The following is a 14,318-nucleotide window of genomic DNA, read 5'->3' on the forward strand; positions in this document are numbered from 1 at the left end:
CGCAGGTTGTGGTGGACACCAGTTTGGAAAGTCCCGCAGGTCTTGCTATTGATTGGCTGACACGCAAACTCTACTGGACCGATGCAGGTGACGTCAGTTTTCTCAGTTTTTCCCAGTTTTGCTTTTCGTTATTCAATTTCACTAAAACAAATTTTGTCTCTTTAGGCACAGATCGCATTGAAGTTTCCAACACGGACGGAAGCATGCGCACCGTTCTCGTCTGGGAGAACCTTGACCGACCCAGAGACATCGTTGTTGATCCGATTGGAGGGTACGTCAACAGTATTTGGTTGTTTTGTTTCTTATTGAATGCGACCAAACAACAGAGCGATTCATCCTAGCAGTCAATCATGTGGTTTTGTGTCGTCATAGATTCATGTACTGGACAGACTGGGGCGTGAATCCAAAGATCGAGCGTGCGGGTATGGACGCGTCCGAGCGTACGGTTATTATCTCAACTAACCTGACATGGCCGAATGGGTTGGCGATCGACTACCAAACACAGAGACTCTACTGGGCTGATGCCAGTGTCAAAACCATTGAGTTTGGCAACTTTGACGGATCAGGCAGACAGGTAAACATTCTGAGTGACAACATGATTACTGTAGAGATCAAGATGGAAGATATCCATTTAAAAGACTTGGTTTGAGATTCCATCTAAAAATTGTACTTATACCGTTTATTTTTATGATATTTCATGATACTTGACACTTTTTATATCAAGTGTGTATATATACCAGGGATTTCCTGACTCAAAATGATGCGGAGGTGGTGCCATCCCGATCTTGTACACACACGAAGGCCTACCGTACCTTTAAGTGGCTTAACCAAAGTGACTTTGACAAGTTCTAATAAAATTAGATGAAAATGACAATTACAACGTTTTATAAAACATTATTTGATAAAAAACACTTCTGTTTGGTTGTATAAAAGTAAAGTTTTTTTGATCATTTTCAAGTAACTATTCAGTCTTACTAAATGACTAAAATGAGTAAAGCTCATTAAAATCTTGCATTCTCTGTGGTTCACTTTAAATGATTCAATGATCTCTTATATTCGCTAGTGACAGAAATGTTCAATGGTTAAATGAGTCATTCGTGTGCGAGTCGTTCTGAACGAAAGGTACTTTGATACAAAACAAACAGTCGTGAACACTGCTAGCTCTTGTTCTGCAGCTCTTTTTAGTGTCTCAGTGTGCTGACAACGAAACAGCGCCTCCACTGTGGCGTAATGCCGCAACTGCTAAAGCGAAGACAAAAAGTGCATTGGAAATGATTTGTATTGACATGATCAGTTTTCAAATCAGCTCATCCAAATTGTCCATCTTTTGGCGAAAATAGAAAATCATTTGTTGAGATGTTTTTTATTTTTCTCAAAGGTGTTGATTGGCAGTCAGCTGCCACATCCGTTTGGACTGACTCTCCATGAAGATAGAATTTACTGGACCGACTGGCAGTCCAAAAGCATCCAGAGCGCAGACAAACTCACGGGTTTAGACCGCAAAACACTCGCTGAGAACCTGGAGAACCTCATGGACATTCACATGTTCCACAATCACAGAAAAAAAAGTAAACATCCAAAACTTTTACATTCATCTCTAGTTAAAAGAGAAGTGTGTAATTATGAGGTCTTACAGCAGCATATAAACAAAGTCTTATTCATGTGCTATGATCCACTGAGACACACAGAGGTCTTAAATCTGATTGGACGGTCAGTGCCTTCCTCTCTCACCTGTGTTTTTTCTCTGTTTAAAGTTCAGACGGCGTGTTCGGTGAATAACGGAGGCTGCAGTCATCTGTGTCTCCTCTCGCCCACCCCTAAAGGCTCGAGCTGTGCGTGTCCCACCGGCATCAACCTGCAGGCGGATGGCAAGACCTGCACTCACGGTAACGTTGATCACATGATCACATGTTGCCTTCTCGAATATCTAAGCTATCGCCCTGCCCGTGGTACAGGATCTTCTTTAAAACTTGAGCCTGCTGAGGGGGGTCAGGGGTCACAGAAATGACACGTCAGTGCTGATGATCTCATGGGGTGGACTCTTGCTGACCTTGAGTTCCGTCTGTTAGCGGCTTCCTTGTGTAGCTCTGAAACACTACTGTTCAAAAGATTTTTCAGGTTTTAGAAAAATACTGAACTAAACGATTTTGGAATGACAAAGTTCCAAAAAAAAGGGGATTATGATGAAGAGATATAAAATAAATATTTATATTTCCAATAATATATGTTGACTAAAGAAATAAAACAATTATTTATTCATAATATTTAAAATCATCTTTAATGTAGTCTGTCTATCTTGTATAACATTTGCAGAAATAATTTTATAAAGCAGTTTCTTCAGATGCTCTTTAAAAGACGTTGAAGGAGTTCACGTTAAATCTCGGCACAATACATTTTCTGTTCACATAACTGATTTTAATCAACTTTTGAATGGTATTGTATATTAAAAACGATTTCTTTAACACAAATAATTTCTTATCATATTACAGGAATGAACAGTTTCCTCATCTTCGCCCGGCGGACAGATGTCAGAATGATTTCTCTGGACATCCCGTACTTTGCTGATGTCGTCCTGGCAGTCAACTCATCCATGAAGAACACTATTGCGATCGGTGTGGATCCTGTAGAAGGTGTGTGAACAGACCTTAACACGTGTTTATATATTTTACTAGAGTTTTCATTGTGTCCCCCTAAGGCCCCGCCCCCAATTAATCGAGTACTCGTTTTAGTACTCAAAATAAAATATGATAACAAATGCACATCCCTACATTCCAGGGTTTTTATCCATATAATGTACTTTAATGGGGGGCTGTACGCTAAGGTCCAAATTTCAGTTTAATCGCAGCTTCAAAAGACTCTACATGACACCAGCCGATGAATAAGGGTGCTGTCTAGCCAAACAATTAGTCATTATCGTGACCAATGCTGTGCAAGTTAAAAATAAATTTTAAACTTCTAGTTGTACAATTAGATGACTATACAAATAACTCTCTCCAAAAAGTATTTATTTACTTACTACTATCTATATCCTATATAAACCTTGATTAGTTAAGTGATTCAAAGAGGGCTCTTTTAGTTCATTCAAACAATATATATTCTCTATATACTAAAGTATTCTTATTAACTGACCAAAGTAGTACAAATGTGAGAATTAAACATTAAAGTATGCTTTTTAAATAAGACTTTGACACTATTGCACACACAAATATTACACACAATATTTAGTTTAATTACTTCAGAAGTTACTGTAATTATATTACAGAAACAATAAAATGAATCCCTTACTTTACTTTTTCAAAGGAGAAGTTATGATTTACACGTGCGCGTGCCGCAGATTTCCAAAGATTTAAACATCCCTGACACGCACACGAACTGACCATTTTAAACGATAATCTTGTACAAAGATATTCAGTATAACGTGTCCTTCAACGTCAGAGTTATTGTAGTTTTGATTTTAGCTTTATTTAGTTTATTAATATTTGAAATTAGCTTTTATTTTTAGATGTTTAGTTTTTGTGTTAATTTTAGTTAGTTTTAGCAATTTCATATGCTTTTGTCATTTGATCATTTATTGCTTTATTCTTAATATATATAAAATGCTATATAAGATTAATTCATTTTTATTGTAGTTTTTTCCTTACTTACAGTTTTTCCTTGAGTCAAGTTTTGAACTTTTGAACAGTCTTCTTTCTCCACACTCGTAAACACTGGGTCGTAGCTTCCGCTTATGTGACGCATGACCTTTCCGACAGGATTACGGAGTACTTGAACTCGTGGACGGGCTACATGGAGGCAGTGGACGGCGTATATTTATGTTTCAAAAGGATATGATTTTATAGTTTACTTGGAAGATGACTAATTGTTTGGCTAGACAGCACCCTTATCGGCTGCTGTCATGTAGAGTCTTTTGAAGCTGCAATGAAATTTGGACCTTAGCCTACAGCGTCCCAACTTTTGCTATTCTTGAAGCTGATTGGTTAATGATATATGACTCCTAACCTGCTTCTTGAAAGCTGCATTATGATGAATATTCTTGTGTTTCCACAGGTAAAGTGTATTGGTCGGACAGCACATTAAAGAAGATCAGCAGAAGCAATGTCAACGGCACACAACAAGAGGAAATCGTCTCAACCGGTACCCAGAAAACGATCATGTTTAATTTCCTGCATTTCACCTGCCTCATTGCTCTCGAGATGAACTCGAGTCTCGTCTTTCATGTTCAGGTCTGTTGACCACTGACGGTCTGGCCGTGGATTCAGTGGGCAGGAAAATCTACTGGACGGACACCGGAACAAACCGCATCGAGGTGGCCAATCTCAATGGCTCTATGAGAAAAGTGCTGGTGTGGCAGAACCTGGACAGCCCTCGTGCTATCGCCCTGTACCACGAGATGGGGTAAACCATTCAGCCACGATTGCTTTCAAGACCTCAGGACATGACATGTGACGTTTCTGTTAGCATTCAAGGTCATGTTTTTACGAGCCAGGCTTCAAAGTTCTGTTGCTTCAATTCAGGAACACGGTTAGTCAGAGACACGTGTCTTGGCTTTGTGGATGTCATGATTTACATCATTTGTCTTTTTTAAGGTACATGTACTGGAGCGACTGGGGTGAACACGCCAAGTTGGAGCGTTCTGCTATGGACGGATCGGAGCGTGTGGTTCTGATCAATAATAATCTGGGCTGGCCGAATGGACTGGCTATAGACCGAGCGTCATCTCAGCTGCTGTGGGCGGATGCTCATACTGAGGTTTGTGTCCTGATGCTGTCAGCTGAGTGTTCAAACTTGGAAAACGTGGATATGCAATTTCCTAAATGGAAAAAAAACAAGAAAATGTGGATTTGATTTATTTGGAATTTGTTCTGAAATTGCTGTTTAGTTTTGTCATTTGACATAAAATCTAAAATAAATTACAAAGAAGTGTGCAGCATTTGAAAAATAAGAAATTTGTTTCTAATTTGTCCTTTTATCAAATTAAAATGAGAATGAATGGCATCGTGGGATCAGTATCGTGACTCGCATGTTGAGCTGAGCGAATCCTTACGTCCCTACTACTGTTTTTTTTGACAGAGGATTGAAGCGTCCGATCTGAACGGGTTAAACCGCAGGACGCTGGTATCTCCTGTGCAGCATCCGTACGGACTGACGCTGCTGGGAGCTCACATGTACTGGACGGACTGGCAGAGCAGAAGTATACACAGAGCAGATAAAGACACGGGAGAAAACAGCATCACCGTCCGCTCGAACCTGCCCGGACTCATGGACATACAGGCCGTGGACCGCGCTGGACCCTTGGGTACGTTTGTGTACACCCACATCACATTCTTACATCATTGCTGTCCGACTGAAAGCTTGTATCTCCAAAACTGCCACTTCACAAGAAATAAAATCAACTCTGAAACGATGTCATCTTAATGTTATTTCTAAATGGAAAGCAGAAAGTTTTTCCTGCTGTGAAGTAGTTCGAGCATTTCCAAAATTTCATTTTCTTACCTATTGTTTGCTACATACATCTTTTAATGACACCACAACACTTTGAATGTTCTTCAATGGGACTTTTTTATCAGGTTTGGGGGTCTGTTTCCCACACAGGGATTAGTTTAAGACAGATCTGAATCCTTGTTTTTACAATCACGGCTTAGAAAAAAATATTACATGTGCGCATTTTGTGACAAAACAATGGCACTGATGTATTTTAAGTAGGGCTGTCAAACGATTATATCGGTATCCAGAATAAAAGTTTCTGTTTATATTGTATATGTCGGTGTACTTTGCAAATGAATTGTTGCATTTATGAACACATTCACATAAATGCATATATTTAAGAAAAATATAAAATACAACAATTATTTAACATTTATTTAGAATTTCAATTATTAGTAATTATAAATTAATACATTTAAATATTTCCTTAATATATAGACAAGTATGTGTATGTTTTGTTAATAAATACAAAAATGAATATGCACATTTCACAGATATATATATATATATATATATATATAATGTAAACACAAACTTTTATTCTGGATGTGATTAATCGTGATTAACCGTTTGAAAGCGCTAATTTTAAGAAATGTAACTGTTTTCAGTTTAGACACCTCTAACATTCATTTTAGACTAGGACTAAATGGAAAACCACCCCTCGGTGTTGGACAGCACTAGTCATTCACTTTGGTTGTACTGATTAATGGGTGAAACGTTTGGAAACGTGTTCAAGAAAGTTTGACGTTTTTACATGCTGCCCTCTGCTGATCGAGCTTTTTGTCAACTTGTTCAACTGCTGCAGTAACTCTAACTTATACAACAGTATGACATCATGATGCACTCTTTAGAAAGTAAAGTTTGAGGAGACATCAGAAATGTGATTTTATTTTGTCTCGTCATCTTTTAAAGGTTTTAACAAATGTGGGCGGAGAAACGGCGGGTGCACTCACCTGTGTCTGCCTCGTCATAACGGGACGTCCTGCGCCTGTCCCACCGGTATCCTGCTCAAGAGCGACAGCAGGTCATGTGACCCTCTGCCGGAAACATACCTCCTGTTCTCAAACCGTGTCAGCGTTCGCAGAATTTCTCTGGACACCAGCGACCACACAGATGTGCACGTCCCTGTGCCCGAGTTACATAACGTCATATCTCTGGACTACGACAGCGTGGAGGGGAAGATGTACTACACGGATGTGTCTCTGGATGTCATCAGGTGTGATGAAGGTGTTCATTTGATTTTTATACCGTTCGTTTGATCCTCGAGCAAACATAACTCTCGTGCGATTGTGTCATTTACAGACGGGTGAATTTAGACGGCACCAACATGGAGACTGTGATCGGTCAGGGTCTGAAGACCACCGATGGACTCACTGTGGACTGGGTGGCCCGTAACATGTACTGGACGGATACTGGACGTAACACCATCGAAGTGGCTCACTTGGATGGTTCGTCACGGAAGGTTCTGGTGAACAACAGTCTGGATGAACCGCGCGCGATCGCTGTGTTCCCTAGCAAGGGGTAAGACATTAAAGCTTAAATCAATATTTCATTTCGGTTTTGTGTGCGAGCAGCGTTACATTTCATTTATGATGTTTGAATGTTATTTTTGTGGCTGCTTATGTCCAGATTCTTGTTCTGGACGGATTGGGGTCACATTGCGAAGATTGAGCGAGCTCATCTGGACGGTTCTGACAGGAAGGTTCTCATTAACACTGATCTGGGTTGGCCAAACGGCCTGACGCTGGACTATGACACGCGCAGGTAAAACACAAACCAATACAGATTCCTCCCATGCAGTGTACAATAAACATATCTAAACAGAAGTTTAAATGAGTCACTGGCGTAAAAGAGTCGTGTAGAGGCTCTCTCACAGAGAGCAGTGGATACGATCACTCAGACCCATTTACTGTGTCTGTGTGTGGTGATCTTTAACGTCTACCGTCTTAACCTCACACTGTTCCTGAGTTTATTTACTTAATAGCACTAACAGTCACTGGCTTCAGCTCTTTATTATTCACGATGAGCAGATGAAGTGACTCTTGTCACATGCTTTTATGTGTAGGATCTTCTGGGTGGACGCTCACCTGGACCGCATCGAAAGCTCTGACTTGAATGGCAAACTGCGTCAGGTTCTGGTCAACCCTGTCTCGCACCCATTCGCTCTCACGCAGGTACTTGACCATCATCACATGACTCTTCTTCATCCTCACGCTGTCTTCAATCACCTGTTCTGCATGACATCATCTCATCTCCTGGTCCCTCTGTTTCTTCACATTCTTCACTCTCTCTTTACCTTTTTCTTTGTCCCCAGTTCAAACCGGTCTTCTCTCCATTAACTCCTTTTTCCCGAATCTCACAGCAAGACCGCTGGATTTACTGGACGGACTGGCAGACCAAGTCGATTCAGCGTGTAGATAAGCACACGGGTCGTAGTAAAGAGACCGTGCTGGCTAATGTAGAGGGTCTCATGGACATCATAGTGGTGTCGCCGCAACGGCAGACGGGTAAGATTGGAGGGAGACCACTGGTCACGACACTGTAGAGAGAATGTTAAACTGTGTCTGTCTGTATCTGCTGTGATACGGAAGGATTCACGATCGACAGCTCAGTAACCATCAGACTCATTGCAGGTACAAACTATTGTGCTGTGAATAATGGCGGCTGCACACATCTGTGTCTGGCGAGCAGTAACAGCTTCGTGTGCGCGTGTCCGGATGAACCCGACGACCGGCCGTGTTCCACCAGTGAGTCTCATTTTCATTTCACATCAACACATCATCCGCAGCGAGATACTGTGCTAATGTTTTACGTTAAGATGATCATGTTAAACGTGTTTAAATCCAGTTATAAAGGTCTCAAAGTCTGCTTTCAGATTGTTTGGAGAATGAATGAGTTTATGAAAAGACAGCACAGGATAGTGAGGAGAAACTCTTTACACACAAAAATTTGTGTAAAACATTACAGTGATGTGTGTTGTAAAAAGAACCTTACAAATCCTAACCTAGGGCTGACGAAAACACCACAAACGATAACTTACTGAATAATGTAAATCATTCTTAGTTCCTTAAATGATGTTGAAATATATTAAAAAAACGAACATTACCATACCAGAGTTATTTTATTATTTTAGTTTTTTTTATTGTATTTAGAGCTGTCAAATTAATCGGTTTATCAATAATCAAAAAAAGTTATGTCAGTTATTGGCGATAAATCGCAACAAGAATGAAGGTTTGTGTTTACACAATATATGTCAGTGTACTGTGCATATTAGTTTAATCATTTATTTTTGATTTATAAGCACAAATACATACCGTAAATGTATATATATCTAGGAAATATTAAGATGTATTTATTTAAGGCCTGTCAACGCTAACGCATGCGATACATTTTTTCAGATTAACGCTTTTAAAATCTTTGAAGGCATTAACGCAAAATCATTTTTTCTATCATCATTGTCTAGCGTTACATTTATATAATCACGCTCTTATTCATATAATATGAAATGATATATGTATACATTTTTTACATAAAAAACATTTTTACAAGGTAAAAAGTTAGGGTGTAGTTAGCAAAACTGTGGGAATGGAAAGTGTGAGCACAGTTTATGTATCTGTGGTACAGATAAAAATATATATATATGTATATTTATAAATATACTATTTACAAAACTGAAGGCACGGGTTAGAATTTGTGGGTACGGTTTATTAATCTATGGACAGGATTTGTTTAAGGGAGTGAAATTATTATTCATTGATCTGCGTGTTCTCATTGCGGTGAGCCTGCGCAGGTCCTCAAGATGGCGCCTACGCCTAAAAGATCACGCGTCTAATAGCCATGAATATGCACAGTAAACACAAGTATATTATTTAAACACAAACTTTAATTCTGGATGTGATTAAGATAAGGTTGGGGTCAGTCGCAATTAATCGTTTGACAGCCATATTTTTAGTCATATAACTATATTTTATTTTATTGTATTATATAAATATATACATTGTTTTATTATATTGTTGGTTTTTTTTTTTATTCCTATTCAGATGCTATTCTGTCCTTAACAACAATTATTAAATTGTAAAATCAATATAATATCAAATTGATTAAAAATGCTAAATTTGATAAATAACGCAGTAAAGTTTTTTTTATTTGTAGTCTTTTTTTTTTTGAATTAGTTACATGTTTTTATATTTTTAGTTTTCATATAAATTTAGTTACATTTTTTGCAATTTTGCTGTGTGCTATTGTCCTTTTATTATTTCAATAAGTTTATGGACAGTTTTAATTCATTTCTGAAATCAGCGGAGACTATCTTTCTAGAATAATTTGACCTCCATTGGATCTGATTTCAATTAACAGAAGTGTTCAGTTTTAATAACTATAATAACTTGACAGAATACACGTTTCATATTCGATCTGCATCAGATTCTACGATGATTTCATCCCTTTTTTTGAAGTATTAAGATCTTTGAGTTGTAGCATCACAGCTCTAGTTTGTTCAGTGTGTTTATGAGAAGTTATTTTTCTCTTTCAGTCGCTGGTTATGTTCCCATCTCACCTGAGAAAGGTGCGGCAGGTACTCAAGCCCCTAACAGACCCAAAGACCACACAGGGAAACCTCACTCGGGCTCTTCAGCGATAAAGTGAGTCACCCGTCCACATTAAACACAACAATACATGACAACTGGACTTTGTTGCTATACCCGATCGGTCTGATGAAGTTGAATAATAATTCATTTATGAATTCTTCTCTTTGCAGTTGCACAAAATCAAATCACCTCGACTGTAGTCAGAACAGTGTTGTGTCTGCACCAGGCGGTAAATCCTGCATCATTCTGTTCATCTAAATGTGCGACATTGACTTGTCATTTAACTACAAGCTTTATTGTATTTTCTTTAGATGACGGGCCTCATATCAGTTATGTGATCGGTGGAGCTCTTACCGTCCTGGCCATTCTGATACTGATCACAGCGTTTATTATTTACAGGTGCATCTGCTGATTATCTCAAGCGTTTATTGATCATCTCTGAGAGTCGGTCGCTCATTCTTGGTTGGTTTTTCAGGCACAAAAAGTTAAAGTTTGCAGATCCAGGAGTGAGTAACCTGACGTACAGCAACCCGTCGTACAGGACCTCAACACAGGAGGTGAAGATCGAGACCAACGCCCAGAAACCCTCCATAAACAACCAGCTGCGATATAAAAAAGAGGTGCGCTGTTTTTCATAGTCTCGTTTCACAAAATAATCATACTGACCACTGAGTTTATGAATATCTGTACACGAGCCAAACACCATGTTTAATGTCACGATTGATGATGTCAGAGTCGTACGGTCTGATCTAAACGGCCGCTGATGTCTCAGTGAGGTTTCTAGGATGAAGAACAAGTGTCTGATGTTCATGTTCATGTCATGTTCCTCCCAGCATCTCAATCCGCCCTACAGCTCTCTCTCTCCCTACACCTTCTGACATTTCCACTCAATGACGGTCAAGGTAGTTCAGTGACGTGAATCTTTTGTTTTACAGCATCTGTCCCGCATGACAAACATTTCAGACTGAAGGTGTGTGTGCATGAGAGTGAAAGCAACACAGCTTTACTGAGTGTTTGTGTTAAGATGAAAATAAAATGACATTTCTGTTGAATGTCAGCATGGACTGTGGTGTGTTGCTATGAAGGATTGATTTAATTCAGTTTTAAGTTCTGAAGGAGTGTTATACATGAATACAGTATTTAAAGTCCCAGTGAAATAAAAAATGTCGATGCCTATTTTTTTCATGAAATTTTGCAGTGTTTATTGTAAATCGTTTATCAATGTGGGTCATTCTCTTTTTATAAATCCTGTGCTTTCATAATCTTCAATTAAAATCTGAAAATGCACTTCTGTCCTGTAGAGATTATCCATCTCAAATGATGTATGTTAGACGGCTTGGGCGGAGCATCCGTTAACTCCTCCCCTTCAACTGTCAGTCTGCTTCCAGTTCCATTTGAGAACGCAACAGTTGTTTTTATACATCCAATCAAATTGCAAAGAATGACGAAAGCCACGCCCACTATTTTTCGAATTTTTGTGCAATTTCTCTAGGACATGCGTCAAAACGCGGAAGTAAAAACGATTGCAACTTCCGGTTCATGGGGACTTTAATGCTGCTCTCATCGACCTGTGAATGTTGCTATTAACTCAAAACTGGTTTATACATGTATGAAATAATTGCTCCAAAAATACTTTCTGGGACCAAAAAACAGATTCATGAATTCTTGATTAAATGTCTTCATTCAGTTTGTATTTAAACAACACTGAAGCGACGCTGTACACTCATGTTATTGCGTGACGTTCACAGGTCCAGGATGTCGTGGAGGGAGGTTACACTAAAGAGAAGATCCGTATCGTGGAGGGGGTGTGTCTGCTCTCAGGAGAAGATCTTTACTGGGAAGATCTCAGACAGCTGAAGGTGTGTCGAGGGGCGGGGCTTCACACCTGCATGCGCACAGACACCGTGTCTCTCCAGGCGAGCTCCGCCTCTCTGGACGACGGCGAGACCGAGCAACTCTTGCAGGGCGACCAATCGGAGTGCTCGAGTCTCAGCACCGCCCACGCCGTGACGCCTCAACGACACGGTGCACATCCTGACACCGGCTGGGTCCCCAACCGCAAAGCCTCCACGGAGAGCGAAGTGTGAATGTTTACATGTGACAAAACATAAACACGCATGGAAACGCGTACAGTACATCATCTCGTGATCTCCCTATCTCTCTCCTCTCTCTCTCTGGATCGCCCCTCGCCTCCTTTGGGTCTTTGATTTATGGAAAAGCTGAAGCCTGCTGGAGTCAACGGACCGGAGAAATAAACACTGACTGATATTTTGAGCCTCTTTCTACACATTGCGGAGTAAAACATTTGTCACACAACGCTTCTTGAGATGTTTTCAGCTCAGCATCGCCATTATGTATTTATGAACTTATGTACATGACGTCAGGTTTTAATCGTCTTGTTTTAAGTGGTTTTTAAAGTGTTTGGACTGTTAAATGATTCATTGGATTTTGTGATGGTGCCAAAGGACAAAATTCACACACACCGGAAGAATCTGTATTTTCTTTTAGTGTTTCTAGTAAATGATGGTCCACAGAGCGCGATGCTCTCATGTTAAAGCCAGTGTGTGCATGTACATATTTGGTGCAGACGTTTCAATGCGGACAGACTCTGTACAGCACTTTACACATTAAGCAAAACCACTGTTGACGTCAAAAACACACCCAGATATACTTCACCTCAACATACATAAGAGACAATAACTATTGATATTTTGCTTGGATAAAATGTTTCTTTTAGGTACTTTTTAACGTTGACAGTCCCCAAATTCTCAGAATTGTGACGTTTTCATAAAGAATATTTATTGTACTGCCTTGTATGCTGATGTTCATTTTAAAAATAATTTTAGTTCATGAACGTGTCTCAATGCTAAATCTCACGTTCCTTATAACAATTTTTGATGTACTGTGATGCCTTCACATGTTTTTTGGTTTGATTTTGTGTTTGACGTCACGTGTCACACGCGCATGTTGAAGTTTCAGTAGTTGTCCAGAACAGGTACATGATCTGCTGCTATGACACGCGCTCTGAACGCCTCCAGAGTTTAGTGCCGTTTAGTTTAGTTAACCTTTAACCCGACTGCTTATTCTTCCTGATAAAGTTTGTACAGATTTTCACGAACAGACGTGCATTGATTTGATTGATTTACGTGATATAACCACTTGATATGTTTGGAGAACGATAGGGTTTTATTTAACAGAGTGCTTTATTGTTCCAGAAATACGGTTCACGTGTATAACTGCTGTAAGTTAACTAAGATATTTATAATTTCTTTGTTTTTGGTTGTAATTTGTATGTAAATATAAAGATGCTGTATATGTAGTTGCGATACTAACCAGGTGTCTGACAGTGATGTATTCTGCCGTTTTTCTATCTTTAATATAAAACTGCATTTGCTTTTAAATACGGCTCACTTTTTTGCCTGTCCATCTTTAACACGCATCACACGTGTTATGAATGTGTTCTATATCCTTACCACTGTGATATTTATATCAAACGTACATTGGCTTGATAATTCTCTAGGTTTACACTTTGTTTAATGCAAAGTTTAATCTGCAGCATTTTAAAGTTTTTTATCAAGTTGACATTTTTATGCACTGTGCAGTACAACAGTGGTTCTCAAACTGGGGGGCCCAAGATGGTTCCAGGGGAGGCACATATTTTTTGGTATTTTATGAAATATAGTAATTGATCATAATATTTGTGCAATCTAACATCAGAAAAATAAGATTACCAACCAAAATAATTGATTTTTCAGCATTGTATAACTGAATATGAAGAGTTTGGTCCAAAAAAGAGAAAACTCAGTTTAAAAAAAAAGATTCTGTTATTTGGCTGTATTATTTATAAAACAAACCAACTGCAGTTTGATTGATATTAATTGGAATGCACAATAATAAAACATGACTTAAAAGAAGAAGAAAATGGAGTTATCTCATTTTGGAATCAAACTCTTTGTTTGTTTTTGGTTTAATTAAAATGTTGAGTTATGATTAAAAAGCTTTATTTGAGGGGCGGCAAAGCAATGCACTCTGCACAAAGTGGCTTTACAATGAGAAAAATTACACCATGTCTGAACACAATATAAATTGTATTATTTTCGCTTTAAAACACACAAAGCAGATTAAATGTTGTGCACTAGTTGACAGCAGCTGGGTTAGTGTCTGTTAGTCATGTGAACTTCACTGAGTTTAAATGAAAATGAATGACAGAACGTTTGAAATAAAAGCAGAACATTTCCCCCTTAAATC

At 38.9% G+C, this 14,318-nt stretch overlaps 1 protein-coding gene across 4 annotated transcripts in view; it reads left to right on the top strand.

Moving 5' to 3' along the window:
• The window catches only part of lrp4 (low density lipoprotein receptor-related protein 4), a 72,935-nt gene extending 59,464 nt beyond the window's left edge, over positions 1-13,471 (top strand). The window contains exons 18-39 of one of the 4 annotated variants that reach the window (XM_056749241.1): positions 6-87; positions 166-271; positions 373-574; positions 1,379-1,568; positions 1,755-1,886; positions 2,490-2,630; positions 4,048-4,134; positions 4,224-4,395; positions 4,587-4,749; positions 5,071-5,296; positions 6,397-6,700; positions 6,787-7,005; positions 7,114-7,248; positions 7,550-7,658; positions 7,799-7,991; positions 8,118-8,231; positions 10,016-10,124; positions 10,241-10,299; positions 10,382-10,469; positions 10,546-10,690; positions 11,006-11,040; positions 11,819-11,957. In XM_056749241.1, coding sequence (XP_056605219.1) covers positions 6-87; positions 166-271; positions 373-574; positions 1,379-1,568; positions 1,755-1,886; positions 2,490-2,630; positions 4,048-4,134; positions 4,224-4,395; positions 4,587-4,749; positions 5,071-5,296; positions 6,397-6,700; positions 6,787-7,005; positions 7,114-7,248; positions 7,550-7,658; positions 7,799-7,991; positions 8,118-8,231; positions 10,016-10,124; positions 10,241-10,299; positions 10,382-10,469; positions 10,546-10,690; positions 11,006-11,038 — 3,009 coding nt within the window. In that variant the 3' untranslated portion in view covers positions 11,039-11,040; positions 11,819-11,957. Of the gene's footprint in view, positions 1-5; positions 88-165; positions 272-372; positions 575-1,378; positions 1,569-1,754; positions 1,887-2,489; positions 2,631-4,047; positions 4,135-4,223; positions 4,396-4,586; positions 4,750-5,070; positions 5,297-6,396; positions 6,701-6,786; positions 7,006-7,113; positions 7,249-7,549; positions 7,659-7,798; positions 7,992-8,117; positions 8,232-10,015; positions 10,125-10,240; positions 10,300-10,381; positions 10,470-10,545; positions 10,691-11,005; positions 11,041-11,818 lie in introns of all 4 variants that reach the window. The other 3 variants (XM_056749215.1, XM_056749225.1, XM_056749234.1) reach the window with 3 other exon arrangements.
• The last annotated feature ends 847 nt before the right edge of the window (positions 13,472-14,318 follow it).

The sequence above is a fragment of the Triplophysa dalaica genome, chromosome 1 (genome assembly GCF_015846415.1).
Source record: "Triplophysa dalaica isolate WHDGS20190420 chromosome 1, ASM1584641v1, whole genome shotgun sequence".
Classification (NCBI taxonomy): Eukaryota; Metazoa; Chordata; class Actinopteri; order Cypriniformes; family Nemacheilidae; genus Triplophysa; species Triplophysa dalaica.